General features: G+C 41.9%; 1 protein-coding gene across 1 annotated transcript; it reads right to left on the minus strand.

The window, feature by feature from the left end:
* Positions 1-4,624: 4,624 nt before the first annotated feature.
* Positions 4,625-22,706, minus strand: LOC109999792 (ependymin-like). The gene is made up of 7 exons (XM_020654927.3): positions 22,586-22,706; positions 22,041-22,075; positions 21,813-21,944; positions 21,422-21,605; positions 5,230-5,317; positions 4,911-5,092; positions 4,625-4,762 (listed from the first exon to the last, which is right to left on the minus strand). The coding sequence occupies exons 1-6, from the start codon at positions 22,659-22,661 to the stop codon at positions 4,942-4,944; spliced, it is 666 nt and encodes a 221-aa protein (XP_020510583.2). The 5' UTR covers positions 22,662-22,706; the 3' UTR covers positions 4,625-4,762; positions 4,911-4,941.
* Positions 22,707-23,642: the final 936 nt, after the last annotated feature.

Raw genomic sequence — 23,642 nt, forward strand, 5'->3', positions numbered from 1 at the left:
CTGCTCTAGTGTTTTGACTTCTAGTTGTTGGTTTAAAGTAAGTTTTGTTTTTAGCCTTTTTTTTAAAAATAAATCTTACTATGAGTTTCTGCAATTGGGTCCACCTCCTCTTTGTGTTTTTCATCAATCCACTCATGACACTGAAAAGAAAATTTGAATTCTCTGAGGTTGAAGAGATGTATATGTCTGACATTTACAAGTCAAGCTAATGTCTTCTTACTAGCTTATTGGAAGTCTAACCTAAGATGATCCTCAGTCTGTTTCACGATTTCATCATTAAACATTTAGAATAGAAACAACCCCCACCCAACAATTTATTAGCACAATTACTTTCAACATGGAGAATGGTGTCACTCTCGTGTCTTCAGCACAACTTGATCCCCTTTTTTACTGCAAATCAGACAGCGGGCTGAGGTCGCCTCATGAGTCGTGTGTACTCTAGTTCACCCAGCAGCCTTCAGCTACAAAGCAGCCAGTTAGCTCGTCTCTGTACTGTTTGATACAACGGCTGAGGCTAAGAGAACAGAGACCGATGAAGCTTAAGAGAAAGCGAGCAAGAAGCAGAGTGTACATCCCTGCAGATATTAATCGTCCTCTCATGTTTAGCAGCTTCACCGGCTGCAGGAAGTGCAGGTGCTGAAAGACTTGACACGAGCGCCCCCTTTTGATTGATCGCTGATAGGCTTCTCATCTGGGTTTGTGGATGGATTTTGTCTCTGCAAACTACAGGGAGCGGGTGAGCAAGGTGTTGGAGACTCCTGCTGTCAAATAAAAGTCAAATGTGTGACATAACCTTTCGAAATAAAAGACAATGAAAACAGTTTTCCTCTTGGGTAACTTGACAAACATGCCAGGGATTATATTTGTATGTGCAGAGTGGGTGTTGGCATCGAACAGCAGAATCTCTCTGTACACTCCACACTTTTTACTAATAATTTGACTATCGTCCATCATGCACGTAACGTCAAGTGATGAGGAGAGGTGTTTTTTGGAGCATGAACAGACTCTCATTCTGTTATCACTCAGTCGTGGTCACTTCTGTAACATGAATATGAAACCACAGGACGCACAGCGACCGACAACAGGAGATTGTTACTTTGTGCCTTTAATACAATTTGCACTTTATTGCACTGATGGAGAGGTGTCAGAGTGAGAGGGGGTGCACACAGCGAGCGCTCCAGAGCTAGTGCGGGGGGGTTTGGTGCCTTGCTGAAGGGAACCTCGGCAGTACTCTGGAAGTGAACTGGCACCTCTCCAGCTCCCAGAACAATTTCCAGGGGGCCACCCTCTGGTTCACAACCCAAGTCCCGACAGACTGACATACTGCTGCCCACAAGATGTCCCAATCGTCATTGAATTGAGTGTGATTGAAGTAAGTGAAGTGGTAACATCCACCAGGCCCAGGGTGCTCTGTCTGAGTCTTTCTATGTGTCTGCCTCTTTCACTCATAGTCCCCAAAATGACACATTTCCAGCTGCAGAGCTACACCTCTAACCTCCTCCTGAGCCGACTCCTCTTGAGCTGCTCTGTAAGACACTTAAATCTTCCAGATGACAGCGTGCCATGCACTAATTTGCATCAGACAATATTTGCAGGAGCTTCAGTTGTGGAAGAGAAACAGTGTAATCACTGGGACTGCTTGAATTTGCAATCATAGCACTCACACGAAGCAGACACATAAATCTTCCTCATTTGCAAAAAGCTGATTTTAAGGACCAATCAGTAAGATGTGTAGTGAATGAAATGATAAAGGTACCTTACTATTTGATCAGACATTAAGGAAACATGTTATGTCGAAGTGCTGGCTTCTCTGACAACAATGCAGCAGCCAGTATGTCCTCCTTCTAACTTTAGATTCTGGTCCTGAATGCTCTGGATTTGTTTGGACCAGAGAAGGTAGGCGGTTTTAAGGCACCCCCACACGGCCGTTTTGGACGCCCCTCGGTTTGCCAGATATGAGAGCAGTTATCAGGTCAAACCAACAGGTGTTGCAGTGATGGAAGCGGGCAAAATAAGTGGTTCAGATAGAAGTGATTGTACCCGACCTAAAAAGCCTCTGCATGTTTCTAATAAGCTCCACGAGCAGAAACGTGCTCAAACTAGGATCAATATTGGAGATGCTTTTGAAAAATGGAGAGAGGTTAGAACACAGAAAGGTTTACAGACCGATGCAGAGCTGGCTAAACACTGAAGCTTCAGTGTCCACCACATGGCAACCTGTGTGAGCATTGACTCTAGAGAGGAGGGGGCGGGAGAGACAGCTCTCTACAATGTTTAGAATTTAAACTGCAGTACCCATTTTAACCACTAGGGGGTCATAGTTACATACTGCTGCTATAAGTATTTCTCTAAAAATGTATAATTCATACCACAATAAGTTACATGGCAGCAATAAAGTCCCCGACTACAGAGTCTCACCATCCCGACGGAAGATTACAAATCATAATTACCTTTATTTACAATATGAGATGTGCGTATAATCACCCTGCTTCTAAAATCACTCCATAAAGAGAAATATTAGTTATGCAAAGCTTCCCTTTATGTGTAAGTTCTCTGCTGTTTTTCTTTTTATTGATATTTCTTTGAGTTTAACTTCTACACTCCTCAGAGTTTGAGATGAACGACACTGTTCCAGCGACTCTGACATCGACCTGCAGTCAGGCACAAAATTAACAAATCTGCGTCTCCCACTTTTACATCTCAGCTCCGTTAAACATGAAGGTAGAAATGTCTGCGGCGATGTAATTTGCCTTTTTTTTCGTAACATGGACGTCACACGCAGGCTGAGCTCTTCCCTTTACGGGGTCTACGCTGAAGTCCCAGCACGCTTAAATAACCATTAGACGGATAATTAGACAGACTAGCAAGGCTATTATCACTGCTAATGCTTCCATAGCAGGCTCTCATCTCTCTAATCACACAGGACAGATGAGTCGTTTTTTGAACAGCGGGGTTAGGTAGCCACCTCTGAATGTCTTCCCGTTATCATTAGAGGATGAATCACAAAAGCCCTGAAGGAGGACCGTGTGAGAAGGCGCTCTGATGACAGTGGTATTATTGATGTGCAGTGGGTTAGTCAGCCATTACTGTAAGCAGACACAGCGGAGTGGTTCAGCAAATGAAGAAGTTTTCAAATAAAGCCTGAGACAAAACAAAAAAAGGAAGACTTTAAAATGGATGTTTTTTCATTCATGAGTAAAAATGTCTCCTTTGAGCCATGAACGAAACTGATCATCTAGTAGACAACAGACTATTCATTTGAGGATTTAGCCTCAATATTTCTGACATATCCTCTTCTATGCAGCTTTTCTAACCAGTATAATAATGTATAACTTCATATAGTCTGAGTGAGGCCCCTTTATGTGACTCTAAAACATTAAAGGAGCAGCTTGTGGAGCTTATTAGAAATATGCAGAGGCTTTTTAGGTCGGGTACAATCACTTCTATCTATCAGTTCTCTTGCCCGCTTCCATCGCTGCAACACCTGTTGGTTTGACCTGATAACTGCTCTCATATCTGACAAACCGAGGGGCGTCCAAAACGGCCGTGTGGGGGTGCCTTAAAAGCGCCTACCTTCTCTGGTCCAAACAAATCCAGATCATTCAGGACCAGAATCTAAAGTTAGAAAGAGGACATACTGGCTGCTGCATTGTTGTCAGAGAAGCCAGCACTTCAACATAGCATGTTTCCTTAATGTCTGATCATATAGTAAGGTACCTTTATCATTTCACTCTCAACACATCTCACTGGTTGGTCCTTTAAAGCATGACAGGATAACAGATTTATAAATAAAACATGACAACATAAAATGTGCACACAGGAACAAGTGAAAGAATATGGGCAGAAAATCAAAAAAAATGTTTAACATCTCAGAATCAGTCAAATTTAATTGTGATTGAAGCTGTTTAGATTAAATTTGATTGATGGGATGATCAGTTTAATAAACACCAAATGGTCGATCAGGGTGTAAAATAAAGTGTTCTCATGCTGGATCCTCCAGTGTCAGTATTTTCAGGGCTTTCAAATGAGACGGATTCATTATAAATCAAACGATGAGAAAAAGAGATGCTGCCTCCATCTGCTGTCAGACACAAAGTACTGCAGGTTACTAGAGGGAGAGGGTTACCAGGCGACCCTGCATCCCTACCACGTCCTTCATTTGGCTGAACATGACCAACATTTGATTTAAGAAAGGCCAACAAGCTCGGCCATATTGTTTCCATTTTATAATGTTTGTTTGTTTAAAGACAGGAAGTTTAAACTCTGTTATTGAGAGACATGTAACTCACACACACACACACACACACACACACACACACACACACACACACACGCTCACACACGCTCAGATCCATCAATGTCACTCATAACACTTGCCTTCAAAATAAAACACCCTGATTACCAATTAGTCTTTGATTGTAGTTTAAAATGGTAGTTTAATTTTTAAACCTTTTGAAAAAATGGTAATTTCACTGACGAGGATAAATTACTGCACCACTCATGTGTAACTGCCTCATAGACTAGTGATAAATGCCTCATGTGTAACTGTGGGAACATTTGAACATGCTTGTTTTAAATATTGCACACAAACAACAAAGTTCCACTCAATGCTTTTAATTTACTTTATTAAGGAGTCTGGCGGGGGGGGGGGGGGGGGCGCTTGCTGTTGCAGGGATGCAGCTACAGAGGAAGGTCTCCTTGTGCAGTTCTCACTGTCGACCCCAAAATATTCATATAGAACCATTTTAAGTTTTCATTTAACCTGAAATACAAAGAAATGGGTTTTTGGGTTAAATCCCACTATGACGATGTAAACGGGGATGTGTCCTAAATGACATTCATATACATCCCTCTGACATGTCTGCACTGCACTCGCCTCACTCGATTGATTGAGATCTACACATTGTTACCGAGATTCAGTTGCTGACACTCTTCAGATGTTTACTCCTCCATCTTGTCCCTCAAAGCCAGAGACTTGAGGACGGTGAACATGTTGGCGGGCGTCTCCGTCTCCTCCAGCTGAGCCTTGGCACAGATGAAAGGAGGGAAGAAGTCCATGGGGTTGGAGTTCCCCAAAACCCAGTTAAAGGTGCTGAGATAGAAGATGAAAACTGAATCATTACAGACTGTTTCACCGTCATGACTTTATGTGAGAATGCAATATCTGCAATATCAGACATAGGAGCTAGAGAAGACAAAAAACAGTATGTTATCAGCTCACGTTCTCACCTGACAGTGATCCAATCAGACTCAGGAGTGTAGGACGAGAAGGTCATGGGGACGCAGCCGATCTCCGTGAACACACTTGAGTACACGCCTGAACACACGAAACACAAGTCACAGGTGAGGGTCACAGGGGAGGGTCAAAGTTGAGGGTTTAATTTTAATCATCAGATGGTGTTTTACATGAAAGTTGTCGTACTCAAGATCGTTCCTCTCCAGGGGTGCCCAAACAGTCGATCGCGATCGACAGGTAGATCGCTGACTGATTCTCAGTCGATCGCGAGATGTTTAGTCAATATAAAATACAATTGTAAAATAGAAAAGTGATTTCAATTTCATCTCATTGCACTGTTTCCCACACACGATACCTGTGTGGGGAGCCCAAGTATACTTCCGACCTGTGTGTATTTAATTTTTCATTTATTCATGAAATTGCTGCGTGCATGAGAGAGCGAGCGGGGGAGCGAGAGAGAGAGTGCAGGCACGCGCAATGACGTGCAGGTAAAACCGGGGGGGTAAATGTTTTACCAAAAAGTCATATATAGAAACTATGCTACGAGTATTAAGCGCATTTGATGTAGCTGCAGCTACTTTTCTCTGCTCCTCTCTGCTGTCATGACTGTGAGCATCGCGGGGCACACCAACATACAGCGCAAACGCACACACATACATACACACACACACACACACACACACACACACACACACACACACACACACACACACACACACACACACACACACACACACACACACACACACACACACTTGCACTGGAGCGCCAGCCACCACGCGAACCTTTTTACTTTTTACTTTTAGTGCTACAGCACACAGTTGATCCGTGATCCGTACGGACCGAGGCGTGAACACACGTGACCCGGTCAAACTTGACTTTACTCCGTTCACTCTCATCGTGTCTGCAGCTAATTTAACAAAAGCAACATCATCTCACAGCAGCCTGCTGTAGTCTGTGAACATCTCCACACAGATTAAAGTTGTTTGTTGTAAACTAAATTAAGGGAAAAACATATGTGATATAAATATGATGTGGATTTCCTTGTTGTTGATATGTTGGATGATGAAGAAATTCGCCGTTGAGACTGACTTGCTTTCAAAGAGTATAATTTTATTTAAGCAAGAAACAGAATCACTGGTCACGTCTGACCAGGAGGATCAAGAAGCCAATAATGATCTCTGTCGAACACACAGAGACAATTGCTTATATGCATCTAAACATCTGTTTTCCCGTCATGGGTCATAAAAACATCAAGTTACACAACCATATATGGCAATACTCCTATACAACACCCCAATTTAAACATTCCAGCTAAGGGGACTCCTAAATCTCCTTCAGATACTATCTCCAGACGCACCCATTGTAAACTTATATTATCTCTGTCCTGGTTACATCAGACACTTCATAGTCCCCCCTAGCGAGACTATAGTCTCGCAAACGAGATAAATTATACAATTATGATGTTAATTAGCCTCATATGAATCACTTCTGTTCATGCTTAACCTTAGTAATATAGTAACATTTTTATTTGTGGAGTGTGAGAGCGAAAAACCCATCAGGCAGCTATCTTTCTTTATTATCCATCAAACAATCTAGACAGGAAAACTCTCTCACGGTTCCTCTGCCCCAGGCAACCACCTATAGTACTCCAAACCAATTAAAAAGAAAAAGGGTTATGAAAACTTTTCAGGATGATATATAAATGCACACATTCAAAACCTCAGAAATAAAATCTAAAAATTGTCCAAAGTCAGGCTGGTCGACCCATCGCACCTTCCAATGGACCTCTCCCTACCTAACACCACTTTCCCTAAGGATCGATAAAGAAAGAAAACACCTGAGGTCCCAATATATGCATCTCATACAGTTCCAGAAAAATATGTCTTGCTAAAAATATCTACTATAAAGTAAAACATACAAAAATATTTATCAACAATACAAGTTACATTGTAATAAACCTTCAATGATTTTTCAATCGAAACCCCTCATCATGATGTCTTCATTCAGGTTTCCGTTGTCCATTTCCATCCTCCATTTTCTTAAGTTTGGTTGTTTCAACTCCATTAATCTGGAAGGATCTCTGGACAATCAGCCACCTTCACATTGGTCTCCCAAATATCATCCTGGGAAGAAAAATCAACAACCAGTATCTTTGTACATACAAAACCATCAAAGATATTCATTTTTGTATCATACTTTCACCTTATTCCACTACATGATTAACATATACATGATTAATATACATGATTAAAATATTCAATTCCCCCCTTTTATCAATTCACTTCCAGTTCAAAATAATAGTGAGTCAATGTTGAATTCAGATATTCAAAAATGGATATTTCTCTCCAATCTCTATGACCTCCTCACCTTCACTTAGGTCATTACCACTCAGTAGCGGCATCTGAATGTTTTCTCCTGGCATCACAACTCCTACCCATCTCAATATCATAGCCTTAGCAAAGGTCAACAACAGCGTACAAAAACAAAACATCACACACAGTGATAGAAGGGTAGCCACCAAAATCTGAACCATTATAGCTCCTACTGGTCCTAATTGGTCTTGTAACCAAGTATTCGCAGACCATCCCGCTCTTTCTGATGGACCAAATGAATCCCTAATTAGTTTCAAAGCATCTATGACACTAGTCATATTGTCAGTAGCATCAGGAATCAAAGTGTAACAGGCTTCTCCAGTTAGATTCAAAGCTACACAGAGGCCACCTTGTTTGGCCAAAATGTAATCAAGAGCCATGTCATGTTTCAGCAACGTCAATCGATGACTCCTCTGAGTATTTGACAAATATTCAAAACCTTTTATGGTCTCGTTTGCAAAACCTTGCAGGGTATATGTAATATTATCAATATGATCAGCTAAGTATGTAACACCATACCATGGAAACAATCCTATTCCCCATTTCTCTCCCAAACTTATCCTCCAATGATAAGACTCCAAGTTGTGAAATTGTGCCAAATCTCTTTTCTTTCTACTGCTAGAGATTGTCGTAGAGTTATCCTCATCAGACCCTTGTCCCTTCTGAATAACAAAAACATCATACGGAAGTTTCAACTGTGCCATATAACAACATCCAATCCAACCATAAGGTAAAAATAAGTATGCCTTATCGCCACAAATCCACCAGATATCTTTAAATGTTCCTATGGTAAAATTACCCGGTAAAGTTTGATTCTTTACACTTAGAGTTTTACTCAGTCGGCGATGTGGTGCATGAAAGGTCACTATATACATGTCATCAATAGCCCTTTGATTACGTCGTCCAAATTGCATCATATAGTTATCACATTCTGATATTCCCATAAACATACCATCTCCACCATGAGTACCATTTGAACAAAAACAAGATTTAACCTTCACAGGTGTCACTTCCATAGGATCAGGGACTGCTGTTGTAATATCTTCATACTGATCAAGGAGATTTATATATGATAAGTTCTTCAACCAAGCACAATTCCGTTGAGGTGTAAATAGATGCACCGACACGGCCATCCAATAATCATATGGTGCTTGTTGCTTAAATACCAACCACGATAGCGCATAATTTTGACATTTAGAAGTTAAAGGTTCTGGTACCGTCTCTAGAATTGAAGGCCATGTGCCTGGTGCTGGAACTCTCACGACACATGGACCACTCAAATTACTAGCCAATCTAACAGAGTGAGTCAACTGTTGGTACCACATATTTCTACTTGCCCACGGGTCTGCAATTTGCAACACCGAGGAATCAAACCCATAAGCTTTCCATTGGGTTTCACGCTTCTCTAATGCATGAAGATGTTTAGTCATGCCTTCTGATGTTCCGTCAGCATCTACAAAATCACCAATCAGATTCGACATAGTCATCTGAATTGTTTCAGCTGCCTTAACTAATGTAGATGTAGCAACAGATGTCAACATCATACCTACAGACTTTGTAGACACCGAAGAACTCATCATTGTTTCGTTGATAGTAGATCCCATCTTTACAACCTCACTTGTAAAATTACTAGGAGTAACAGAAGTAGAAATTGTCATCATTGCTGTTGTAACATCCTTTTTTACCAAAGTCGCAGCTAGAGTAGTAACCAAAGTTGATACGCTAATACTACTAGGTATTCTCTGAGCTACAGTAGTAGACATCATCTGTTCATCAGTCACCCTTGGAGTGACTAGTTGCTTTTGAACCTCTTTAGCCACCGTAACTACTTCAATAGGATCTAGGCCTTCTACCACAAGCATTATCTTACGAGTTCTATACCCTTTTACCCAATAATTGTGATGTGGTACAAATTTAAACTCTGGATCCAAATAAGTGCATGTATATTCTCCCTGATCTTCCCCTGTTACATTGATTAGGACAAGTGTACAGTCGTCTTCAACCCTAAACAACCTTATGTGATTATACAAAATATACTTTCTTTGATCACGAGGCACACTATTAATTTCAGGTCCTGTTAGCACTATTTCTTCACCACGAGCATTTTTCCAATTAGGGGGATTATTACCATCATTATTCCATTTTCCACATTTACATGGAAGGCGTGCTGAATTCCCTAACGTAGCTTTAATCACAATGTTTACAGGAATTTGAGTTGTAGAAATCATTTGAGGCTCAGCTGTATTTAGATGCAATATCTCTGTGACGTCAGTAACCTTCAGTTTTGAAAAGGTGGATGTCTGCTTTATTTTCTCAATCAGCGGGAGAGTTGATATGGTAGTTGACAGTTTTCCTACTTCAACAACCAGGGGTTTTGCAATTCTAGTTTCATTTAGTACCACTAAAGTCACAATACTGTTTCTGTAACCTAACCCCAATTGGACACTATGCTCTCCCATATTTACTAATTTTGGGTCATAATATGTACACTTATAGTCACCTTGATCTTCAATCTGAGATCTACGTAAATAAAGACTACAGTCTCCCTCAATCTTTGACCTTCTTCGATCATTAAGCAACACATACTTTTCTAGTGGTGATGTCCCCAATAAATCAATAACCTTACCATGGCTATCTTCCCACTTGACTCGGAATTTTCCTTTCCCATTATTTTCCTTTGTACACTGACATGGGAGCTGAACTGACTTTCCCAAAATCACTTCTACTCTAGTCCTCGTAACGTTTTGGTCTAACCTTTCTTCGGGTTGGCCTTGGACTCCTTGGTCCAACTGGGTCTGTGAATTTTCCTGTAGAGGCATCACAGCCCTCTGGAGTCTTTGACTCATGCTCTTGAGAAATAGACTCTGTTGTTTCTGGGACATGTTGTAAATCAATGTCACCAAATCGTCTTTCTTGCTCACGGACTGACAAGTCATCCCTGACATCATCAAAAGTGTAATCAAAATCATCATGCATAGCCCCAACATGGTCAATCCCTTCTTCCGGATCGTGACCTTGGGGGTCTGCACGAACCTCTGCTGCTTCCGCAGCTTCTGTTGGCTCTCTTGCGCTTTCAACATCTCGGTTCTGTGATCGTGGAACCTCTTCTGTTGGCGCTTTAACACAATGTGATAAATGATACCAGGTAGGAGACCCTTTAACCTGGACCGCAGTTCCCGTACTGCGGACTACTTCAAATGGTCCTTCGCGGCGTTCATTAAACCACTTCCTCCTAAACACCTTCACGAATACCTTGTCTCCAGGTTGCACTGCATTCGTCTTTTGCTCATCGAGTCTCTCTTGCACCTCCTCTCGTTTTTGCCTGTCAGAGACATATGTGTATATTCTCTTATGTAAAGCAGCCATGTAATTAACATACACTCGCATTTCATCTTCTAAAAGGGCTAAACTTGGACCCTTGCCACTTGTACGCAAACAAGGTGTCGGCATCCGTCTGCCCATTGCCAACTCATGGGGTGTCATGCGCAAATCACGGAGCCCACTTGAACGACACACCATTAACGCCAGTGGAAGCGCTTCCACCCAATTCAAACCTGTGTGTTGGCAGATTTTAACAATGCGGTTTTTTAACACACCATTCATTTTTTCACAAGCACCTTGGCTTTGCGGATGATAAACAGCTCCTAAACGTTGTTTAATTCCCAATTTTTTCAGAATTAGTCTTACTGTTTTATCCACGAACTCTTTCCCATTATCTGAGGATATGCGGTCTGGGAGTCCCCACCTGCTTATAACCTCACGACACAAAAACTTGGCAACAGACTGAGCATCTTTCCGCTTAGTTGGACAGGCCTCGGGCCATCTTGAAAATCTATCCACAACAACTAACATGTATCTTTTACCTCCTACCGGTCTTATCATGTCAACAAAATCCACAACTAACTCACGCATAGGACCTGTTGGCGTTGGAATGTAACCGGGAGGAACCATCACACCCCTACGAACGTTGTTTTTTAGACAGATAGTACACCTGCCTATGACATAATCAATCTGTTCAAGCAAGTACGGTGCCCAAAAACCATATTCTTTCGTGATCTTTCTCCTAACCTCCCCCCTTGCACATTGGCTAAACCATGTGCCTCCTGGATCATCAGACCCAGCAGGTCTGGGGGCGCTACCAGCAGTCCTTCATGATTTCTCCACAGGCCAGTGGAATCTTGAGTGGCTCCTCTGTCTCTCCATAATTGTTTATCCATCGCAGAAGCAGCTTCTTGCATTGAGACAACATCCCTGAGCGTAATGTTATCCTCCAAGTCCACTTCATGGGTGATCAGAAGAACTTTGCCCAATTTGTTTGCTCCTGTTATCGCCTTTGCAGCCTCATCAGCTACTTTGTTACCTTGTGTGACCCTTGACATGTCCTTTTTGTGTGCTGCACACTTAGTCACTGAGATTTCCTTCGGCTTCATCATCGCATGCAACAATTTCATTATCTGGGCATGATGCTGTATCGGAGAACCATCTGTTTTCTTAAACCCCCGATTCTTCCACACCGATCCAAATAGGTGGCACACATTATGTGCATATGCCGAATCTGTATATATCGTCACCCGCTTGCCTTCAGCCAACAGACATGCTTCAGTCAGCCCCACTAGCTCAGCAAGCTGTGCAGATGCAGGTTGTGGTATTTCTTCTGCTTTTTCAACAACAAACTCCGTCCCCTGGGCTTTGACTACTGCATAACCAGCACTCAATGCATCATCCACACGATAGCAGGACCCATCAGTCCAATACTCCACATCCGACTCATGCAGTGGAAGAGCTTGTAAATCCGACCGGAGCTTCGAATATCTCTCCACTTCCTGAACACAATCATGTGGCTCCCCATCCTCTGGAGTCGGCAAGTTCTCAGCTGGATTTACTGTGACACACCTTACCAAGGTGACATCTTCCTGCTCTAAAAGCCTATGATAGTCTCTAAGCCTAGGCATAGTCAAAGTATATTTACCAAAATTCAGAAGATTTCTGAGACTATGGTGGGTAAGAATTGTTACAGGGTAACCCATAGTTACTGATGATGCTTTATCATACATTAGATAAACTCCCGCCATTGCTCTGTAGCACAGTGGTAACCCCATCTCCACTTCAGAATAGCCAGTAGAATAATAAGAAACAGGTTGAGGACTTGTCCCCGTACCTGTGGGCTGACAAAGAACTGCACATGCATATTTACCCCCAGTGGATGTAGACACATACAACAAAAAGTTCTTAGAATAATCTGGCAATGCTAGCGCTGGTGCTTCCTGTAACCTCTGTTTAATCGTCTCAAATGCCACAAGACTTTCCTGCGTCCAGGTGAGATTGCAATGGAGTTGAGCATTCCCGGTTTCTTTGATCATAGCCCTCAAAGGCCCTGTTAGAGTGGCATAGTCCTCCACCCATGCTGAAGAATATCCCGCAATTCCAAGAAATGTCATCATCTCTCTGACTGTTCTGGGCTTCGGCGCCTTTCGAATGGCTTCCAAATGGTTGTCAGAGATGCCTCTGTGTCCCTGAGTTATTGTTTGACCCAGATACACCACCTTCTCCTGACAGAATTGCAACTTCTTCCGAGAAGCCTTGTGTCCTTTTTCTGCCAATAACTGCAACAATTTAATTGAATCTTTTTGGCACGTTTCCTTATCTGGTGAACAGATGACAATATCATCTACATACTGAATAACAGTACTTTTCAAAATCTGATTTAACCCTGCCAAATCATCCTTCAACACTTTATTGAAAATATGAGGGCTATGTTTGAATCCTTGAGGGAGCCTCTTATATTTGAAAGCCTGTCCTTTATATGTAAATCCAAACAACCCTTGACTTTCTTCACTTAGTGGAACACTAAAAAATGCTCCACACAAATCTAACACTGTGAAATGTGTAGCGTCTGGGGGAATTTGGGCCAACATAGTATGAGGATCGGGCACATCCGCCGAAAAGTCAGCCACCACTTCATTTACCTCTCTTAAATCATGTACCAAGCGATACGATTCATCTGGCTTCTTTAAAGGCAATATAGGTGTGTTACTCTGTGGATCTGAACATTTCTCCAACACACCTGCTTGCAACAGACCTTCAATTTGTGGTTCAATCCCTTGAATTGCCTCCTCTTTTAGTGGATATTGGTTCTTCCAAGGAGGTTTGCTTCCTGGTCGAAGTTCAACTCTCACCGGTTGGGCTGACTTCACAAGGCCAATATCAGTACTATGCCGTGACCACAAACATTCTGGAACTTGTTGTAACATCCCCTCTGTCATACTATCTGAGTCTAATTTAGCACTGAAAATTGACTCATGAGTCATTATCACCACTTGTGGTCGTCCTTGTCCTTGAGCTGAGATCATGATTTTCATGAACTGCTGATCTTCACTCATCCAGATAGCAGGATTCTCCTTTGTTGGTGCAAACTGTATTTTCTCAGCTTCTGCCATCATTGCCCCTATATGCTTCTGTTCAAATCCTTCAGCAACCAGCAAAGTCACATGTGGAACACTTTCCTTGATGTCGTGCTCCTTGTTAAGATAATCATCACTGTTTATCTTCATCGCTGCTCCTTGTGGCCCCAAAATCATGCAACATGAGTTAAGGTGAACCTGTTTAGGTTGACTACTCAACCACTCCTCCGGATTTATTTGACCAGCGTTCTTAAAATATTTAAGTGTGCAGTGGTGTGAATACTCAGGGAGCTTAGCATTAGGCATATTTGCTACAATGAACTTCTCCCACAGCTTGGCCGGCTCCAATAGCTCTGGACTAAGATTTCCAATCCAGTACACTGAAGAAGTGTCAGTCTCAGGTGTCATAAATAGTTGGTGATAAACATCACTCGGCACATCCACCAGACAGCCGTCTGGTGTACACCGTATTGTACAATTCAGTTTGCATAAAGCATCTCTTCCCAAGAGTGCAATGGGCGTATGTTTTGACACCAATATAGGTATTGTGATTTTCCGATGTTTATAGCAGAGCTCAATTGGTTTTGTGAGAGGAATCAGCTGTTTCACACCCTCAAACCCGATCGTCCGTACCAATTGGTCAGACATGGGGAGATGTATAGCATCTTCAGGCCGAACACAGGTAAAAGCTGCTCCGCAATCCGCCATTACTTCCAATGGTTGATCATTGACTTTCACCACTATTGTTGGATCTTGCTCCGGCCCTGACACTACCAGCTGACACCCCCCTTTCGAGTCTTCTGGGCACCCCTAGAACCCTGGCTCCGGGCCCCTGTAAGGGTTCACCGGTCCCATGAGTTCCCTTGGTTTTCCTCTGATGTCTCCTCTGAAGCCTCCTCTGAAGCCTCTTCTGAAACCTCCTCCTGTTTTATCACAGTTACGAGCAAAGTGGCCTATCTGACCACAATTATGACATGCTCCCCAAGATTGTTGAAAATTTCCTCCTCTTCCTCTTCCTAAACTTCCTTGACCTCTTCCTCTCCATATCTGTGGTTGGCCAAACCCTGGTTGCGGAAAAGGAGCATTGGGGATCATGGATAACGGCTGGGGTGGCTGATACTGAATCTGGTCATGCTGCGGTTGTGGTGGTAATTGAGTTGATTGAGGCTGACTCTGCATAACCACAGCTTGTTTCTTCTCCTTCTTCTTATTATCCACCAGCTGTAGTTGGTTAAGCTTTCTAAGAGTTTCCTGGTCCTGTTCCTTCTGGTCATGCTCTTTTTTCCGATACAGATCAACTTGATGTGCTATGTGATCTGTATACACACCTTTTGCCATGCTTCCAAGACCAACCACCTCCGCCAGCTTGCTCCGCACTGGTAGGGGCAATCCCTTCTGTATCTTAGCTCTCAAAATTGATTGCTCCATTTGATTCAAATCCGGGTCATTTCCTGTGACATTTCTCCACACTTGATGAGCCCTTGACACATAAGCTCTTGGGTTTTCCTGTGGGCCCAATGGTTCAATGAGAATATTATCAGGGTGTACGTTGGTTGGAAATGTATCTCTCAATGCTCTCCACATCCGACCTCTACTGGCAGCCAACAATTCCGGATCATATACTGCAGTTGCCACATATCTATTAAGGCCTGCCGCCTGTAGGATTTCCTCCATCGCTGGGACCCCAATGAGGCTAGCCAAGAGTCTCTTAATGTCTCCCATGGCAGGCTGTGTTCCCACCAAAACCTCTTCCAACTTCGAAATCCAAGGATGCGCTCCATCTTGAAGAGTGGGTAATTTTTCAAGTATGTTTGACATGTCTGTACTTTGCCAAGGTTTATACTCTAAATTTTGACCTCGCACAATTACTGGACACATTTTATTGAATCTCTTTTCTTTTCTTGGACGTAATTCATACCCCAAAGTGTCAGACCTTTGAGACTTCTTCTGTATTTTCTTCCGTGTTTTTTTCAGTTCCTCTAGTTGCCTTTCCAAGACATGCTGGGTTGCTGGACAGGTAGATTCATTCATTTTCACAAGGCATCTATCTATAGTTCTCTCCACCTCTCTTAAAGCGCTGCATCCATCATCTTCTACCCCTAAACCGGCTGCTAATGGGTGAAGATATGAAGGACCTTCTCTCTCTGAGTCTTCATCATCATTGCTCACATCTGTGTCGTCCTTTCCTGGATCCACTCTTCTTATTGGCTTGTCTCCTTTTTTCTCCGCTTTAGCCAACATCCGTCTTACTGCTGGGTCATATCCACCAACAGCTTCATCCGAATCACTCTCACTGTCATCCTCTATGTCCAGTCGTCTGAACTGCTGACCGCTCCAACTTCTCAAACGGGTCTTTTTATGTTTGCTGTCGGAGCTTGGGTACATTTCTATGGTCGTTGTAGCCTTTCCCTTCTCGATTATTTGTTCATCCTCGTCTGTGATGTGATAGTTGCCCTTCTGTATAATCACTGGGAGCTGGGGGTAAACATCAGTAAACTTCACTTCCTTCTCATAAGGCGGGGGCTTCTTTACTAAGGCAGTATGTGAGAAGGGTGTGTTAACCTTCTCCATTAACTTACCCACTGCCTTATCATTTTTCTGTATTTCTTGCATACCGCGGCCTCTTTTTTCATTTGCAGCTTCTAACAGTTTCTGTCCTTCATTTTCAAACAACTGCAGAACTCCAAGCTCAGTTTGTCTTTTCTCCATACGCCTTTTTCCCTTTTTCCCCTTCTTCTGCTTTACCTTGTATATAGACACAAGTACCTGTATTGTTTTGATCACATCCGGGTTCAAAGTCCCCTCTACTGGCCAAGGCTGGTCAATGTCAGGCCAACGCTTACTCCATTTTTCTGATATTTTTGGAATATCTTTAACAAGAGGATTAGTCTTCTGTACTACATCAACAGGAGTGATTGATTTTGTAATTTTGGTGTCCATCTTTGACATTACAATGACCCTCTTAGTTCCTCGTATTGTAAGTCAAACTATTTAGAAAGTACTGTTACCACACTTTAAAGTGAATGAATTTGCCAACCCCAAAGGAGACCTAAGGCTTCTTACTATAAAAGCAAAAGCACTTCTTTATCACCTAATGCATCTAATCACACTTATTTATCTTTAAAATTATGGAAATAATGTCAATGTTCCATCTCAAAATAGCCCAGGTCAAGCTAGACCATACTCAGACAATGAAACCAGCATTCACAGCACTCAACTGCATTTGAATCAAATCAACTTTTCCATAAATGATCAATCAAATCAAAAATACTCCATTATTGACCAAATGCTTCAATTAGTCAGTCTGTTGCCAAGACTTCCTCCTATATAATTGTAATGTGATACATAGAAGAAACAATGTAAGCCTCTATGCGAAAACAGACTAAGCATGTATCAAAGATGTTGACTATAAAAAATGTATACACAGATAGAAAAGTTCAGGTGTTTGTTGAAAGAGTTTGTGGATAAAACCGCACTGGCCTTGATCAAGCTGGATTCAGGATCCCTACATGCTGTCATCCGCAAGCTTCCAGTGCTTGTGAAGTACCCCCAGGTATCCTCTCATCTGCCTTTTGTACTGATCCAGTTCAGACACAATCCATCTGTCTGTCTTCCCTTTAGCTCTCACACAGCATAGTAGAGAGAAACAGAGAAAACAGAAAGAAAACAAAACAAAAGTTTAATCACTCTGAATCCATATACACAATGCAATAACAATTCAGTGAAATATGCACACATTATCTGTAATCTTTATCTATATATATTTTTATCTATTGCAAAGGCTGTCTCCCTACTGGGGGTGTGTTTTCCTTCCCTCTGTGTCCCACAGAGAGAAGAAGGAGGAGAGGGGGCTACCTCTCCACTCCCCTTAACAGGAGGAGTAAGCTAATTGGCTTTCTATGTGAGGCAACGCCTCTTGGACCCGCCTCCTAATTTTAGCAAGGGCTTCCAGTCTAACCTGGCTGTCAAAGGGTTAACATCGTCTCCAAACCCTATGGTCCAAACCTAGTGCATTTAATGCACAGACAGGCACATCTCACCCGTGGGTGCTGTGACACCCATACTTTCACTGAAATGTACACTTTTTACTAGTGGAGTCATTAAAAGAAACTTATCGGTCAAGTAAGATTTATTAAGTGACAACTAAGCCAATCATATCTATTTGATTACAGTTGAAGCACAGTAAGGTTACATTTGCATTTAATCCTCCTGTCACTCATCACTGAGTCAGAGCTCAGAGCTCACACATGGAAACATGCTGCATGTAGCATCCTTCTGAAAGAGAGTAAGTCACCCAAACAGAGGTTTTTAAGATAAATCCACCTCACAAACCAACGTAAGTGTAACATTTTCTCCTCTTGGTTGTTATTTTAGCTGTATGTATTTACTCCCATAACTTTACGATGTAGCAGAAGTCCCCTTTGCAGTTTTTTCTAAATAAAAGCACATTTTAGGTGAAGACCGGAAATAAAGAGACTGAGGCGTAAGGCAATAAGAAAAGCAAAATAATGGCATCACTAAGAACCATTTTGAATCTAATTTCTAGAGCTAACTCGGTTACTCACAATGGATGTTCATAAAGTTAGTGTCTAATTATCTTTTGTAACTTTGTCTTGTTATATGATGTTTCAGCTAAACTTAGTTATTGGACATTAAATGAAACAGAATGTGTTGACTTCCTAGAGGGTGGTAATATACTAGCACAGAACACACACACTTTTAAGATCACTGCTCCACCCCTGTGCACAGAGTCTATGCACACACAGAAATCAGCACAATATCCTCCCAATCAACAGCCAAATAGAAAAATGTATTCTCTGATAGTTAAAACCAACTTCTTCACCTATTTTAAACCAAACTATATGTTCTTTTTGAACAGACAAAATTCGCAGCATAATGTGGTCACACACATACGCTCAAACAAACAGAAAGAAAAGTTCACACTCCAATCAGCCGGCAGTTCTAAACTTTATCAGGAATTTTTCTGTTCTTTTCTCGAAACTTGCCACCTGAATGGGTACAGACTATCCTCGCTGGTCTCTCCACTTCTGTTAAAAACAGATACTATATACACTTATGCTATGTATAAACGTCCTTTATTAGGCTCATGTGTATTTATCAGATTAAACAAACATCCTCTGAGGGGCTCATAGATTTTTATCAAATTTAATATATAAAGTCCCCTGAAACAAAGGGCTCATAGGTTTTTAACACTGATGAAGATCAGATAAGTAAAAGTCCTCTGAAACAAAGGCTCATATTTTTTTATCAAATCGGATATATAAACGTCCCCTTAGACAAAGGGCTCATAGAGTTTTAACACTGATGAAGCAAAAATGTCCCCTCTTATACGTTACTAAATCGCCTTTTAACCAATCACCTGCTATATATGCCTATTTAATAATACATCTATTCTATTTATCAATCACACATATACAAGAACATTTCCGGATCAAATACACATCTCCACACCACACAGACCTCTCAAAACCATCCAAATCACAACACAAGAGACAAGACACAGACAGAGACAAAGACCGTCCAGCAGCCACACAAACACTTCAGGCTGTATAGAGCTTGAACGCACACACATTCCAAGAACAGCTGCGCCTCAGCGAGTGCACACACATTTCAGTTCAGATTTTGAAGTCGACTCATTTATAATTTTCCTCTATCAAATCTTTTACTTTGGTCAAACTTTTAACAAATTGTCTTTTAACAAATTACTTCACACTGCATGCTTCAATGCACACTTTTTCCTTTACTCAGCGCTTTTTTCCCACTTTTCTCAAAACTCTTATCTTTATTCCTTATCTTCACTTTTCATCTTTTTACTTCTCATCTTTACACTTCTCATCTTTATTTCCTCTCTTTTATTTTCCTACATTATACGTTTATCATCTATTCAAATACCCTGGCCAGGGATCCCCTTTATTTATTTTTACTCAAATTTGACTACTTCTTAAAGCCAACTTTCACTTCAGTGTCTAATTTACACATGACTTACTGTTAAGAGGATATGGGCCCTGTCCTTGTTAAACTTGCATGGTTATTTAGCTAACTGGTCTCGTTACTAGTTGCGCTTATGCTATCATTACCTTTCAACTTTATTCATCTCTTCTTCTCTTATTTATCTCTTCTTTATTTTATTCCCCTTTATTTATATACTTTTTAACTCAATAAACCCCAATTTAGACAGAGAATTACTCCAACATCAACACATCATTGCACTTCAGTTCTTTGACAGTGCGGCCAAAATTGCCGATAGACGACAGAAACAGCTCTGCAATATGTGCAGCAAAAAAAAGAAAGAAACACTTACGAAGTGATGGAAATAATAAACAAGCTGTGGTCCCCTGCAGAAGGCCCCAACTGATCCTGTTCCGTGACGCCAAAATTGATGTGGATTTCCTTGTTGTTGATATGTTGGATGATGAAGAAATTCGCCGTTGAGACTGACTTGCTTTCAAAGAGTATAATTTTATTTAAGCAAGAAACAGAATCACTGGTCACGTCTGACCAGGAGGATCAAGAAGCCAATAATGATCTCTGTCGAACACACAGAGACAATTGCTTATATGCATCTAAACATCTGTTTTCCCGTCATGGGTCATAAAAACATCAAGTTACACAACCATATATGGCAATACTCCTATACAACACCCCAATTTAAACATTCCAGCTAAGGGGACTCCTAAATCTCCTTCAGATACTATCTCCAGACGCACCCATTGTAAACTTATATTATCTCTGTCCTGGTTACATCAGACACTTCAAATACAAACGTAATATTAAAATGTAGCCTACCCTAAAATAAGAGTTTTAAAAAAAGTATGTCGATATTGCATTATTTTTTACAGAACTCTCATTTATTATATCTGATATTATTTTCTGTTTGTTGTGTGAGTATTAAATGCGTTTGTAGGCTGTCGGTAAAGGCTATGGCTCACTATGTGGACTGGTAGATCTCGGCAGACTGGCAACTTTAAAAGTAGATCTTGGTTCAAAAAAGGTTGGGCACCCCTGCTCTAGACCACTTCGGTCTCGACTTGGTCTCGATCTTGCACTCCCTTGGTCTTGGTCTTGTCTCGGTCTCAACCCCTAAATGTCCTGGTCTTGTCTTGGTCTCGCCCTACCCTGGTCTTGGTCTTGTCTTGGTCTCACCCTGCCTTGGTTTTGGTCTTGACTCTTTCTCGACCCCTAAATGTGCTGGTCTTGTCTTGGTCTTGCCCTCCCTGTGTCCTGGTCTTGTCTTGGTCTCGCCCTGTCTTGGACTTGACTCGATCCGATCTCTAAATGTCTTGGTCTTGACTTGGTCTCGGTCACGTCCTCCTCTATAGCCATTACTCTTTCCTTCTTTCAAAATAAAAGCAGGCGTGTGGGCTAAGGATTTCAGCGGCTGCTCTTACCGTTCCCTGGCAGATATCCGTACCAGGTGTTGGTCAGCACTCCCATCCCCCAGAAGGAGGAGGAGCCCATGAACACCTGACCCATCAGCTTGGCATCAGAGGGAACCTGCATGGGGATGAAGTCTGTGTCCAGCTTCTTCTTCTTGCAGGTGAATTTGCTCCAGTTGATCTCATAGTAGACTTTCTAAACAGGACAAAGACAGAAACTGAATGTTTGATATGAAATTCTCAAACATGTTTTCATTCAGTTTTCACCCTCTTATAATCACAACTTCCTTATATCAATCAGTGATCGGTTGTTAAATTTGTCTCCAAGCCATCATGTGTCTGTGACAGCGCCCTCATGGTTCAAACAAATATCTGCACAATCATTTGGTGCAGCTTGTCACACCTTATTGAAAAGCATCAGCGTGTCCAGAATAGCGGTCTGGTTGGCTTCGAGCCCCATGGTCTTGACTCTCATCCTCTGACCAATAGCATCATAGCTGACTGTTCCGGTGGAAGAGATAGCTCCGACAGTCATCTGAAGGAGAGGTAGAGAGCACAGGGAGAGAATGAGATACAGAGAGTGGGTCCATCCAGGAGAGATTACACGAGTGAGACGTGTGACGAGACTCACCACAGTGAGACCTCCGCTCATCAAGGCCGGAGCGACTGGGTGGGGGGGGGGGGGTCAAAATGTTAAAGAAATCAGGATCCTATGCAAAGTAGCGTTAACAAACAGTAACTGTTGATTATGAAGACAGGAATGATAACTCATTATCATTAAGTGTTTGGATAAGAAGTTCAGCAAAGAAACAGGAAGTGGTTAGGGATCCCAAACTGAGGTCAAACAGCTCAAAGGAATGGTAACAAAGGTCAATGTGTGATGTCATAAGGTCAATGTGTGATGTCATAAGGTGGATATGACTTTGGACCCGTCAGCTGAGCTGTCTGAGAGTTTGTTAAAGTGAAATGAGACATTCAAAGATGCAGCAGTGTCCATCTTTTACATCACTGAGACTACAGGGAGACACTGAGGACAACTATCTAAATGCAACTGAATCTGTCTGAAGGCGATTTTTATGAATAAAGTTTGACATCTAATTCAAAGTCGAGCTTCATCAGAAAGCACAAAAATGAAATCTTTGAAACAGATCTGGACGTGTGACGTGTGAGACTCACCGCAGGGCTTGGGCTCCTGGCTGGCAGCGGCAGCTAGCAGCAGGCTGAGGCAGGACAACACGCCGACCACGTTCATTTTGAGACAAGGGGTAAAGGTTAGAGCACACAGGGAACACACTCCTCCATTTATACCTGCACACAGCTGGCAGCGCTCACACCGTGTGTTTCACCCCCCCCCCCCCTCTTATCTCAGCGTCCCAGTGAGGAACAATCTGATCGCATTATACGACCACCAAATCCTATGCACCACGAACGTTTTCTGAGCCTTTGAGTTTATATAACATTTATTTATTTCCGTCTTTAATGGAGTGTATTGCCATGATTCAAGGCGTTTTCATCCTTTAGAGTCTGCATGTTTAACCCCTAAAGTCTACAGGTGCAGCGTTTTGTCAGCAGGTGTGAATATTCACAACGTTACACAGAATAATCTCACCTGCTTTTTTTCTCAGCGTGCATTTATCTGAGGTACCTGTGAATGTTCAGGTTCCGGTTGGTTTGGCGCCATAGATATCTGCGTTTTCTAACCGATGAGTTTCTCTTGTCACATTCAGCAGCTGGTCAAAAGGTTAAAGCTGAAACTTTGAATTCGGTTTCTTGTTTGAATCTAAGAGGCAGCAGGTTGCTGCCACTTTTATGTCCGAGCTGGACTACAGTGATGTTTTATTTCTATTGTTTGAAGGATTAGACTCTGACTCACTCAGAAATATATTCTGTCAACAACTGTTGGATGCAGACACGCACTCATGGAGTCATAGTTTTCAGGTAAATGTCTCAAAAACTTTGAATTTGTTTTCCATAAAAGTTGGATCAGGATGAAAACTTTGGGGATCACATAACATCGTTATGTTTAAATGTAGCTTCTTCAAGCTTGGTTAATCTTCTACCTTCCATGTAAACACAAGTCTATAAGGCCTGTTTTGTATGCAGTAAGTATGATGCTCAGGTAGAGCTGGAGATATCACTTGTTTTCAGGCAAGGTCAGGGTGCGAGCAAATAGGAGCTCGGAGGCGTCTGAGCTCCTTTGAAATTGTCAAACTAAACATCTGTTGGGGTCTCT

This window comes from Labrus bergylta, chromosome 1 (genome assembly GCF_963930695.1).
Source record: "Labrus bergylta chromosome 1, fLabBer1.1, whole genome shotgun sequence".
NCBI classification, from domain to species: Eukaryota; Metazoa; Chordata; class Actinopteri; order Labriformes; family Labridae; genus Labrus; species Labrus bergylta.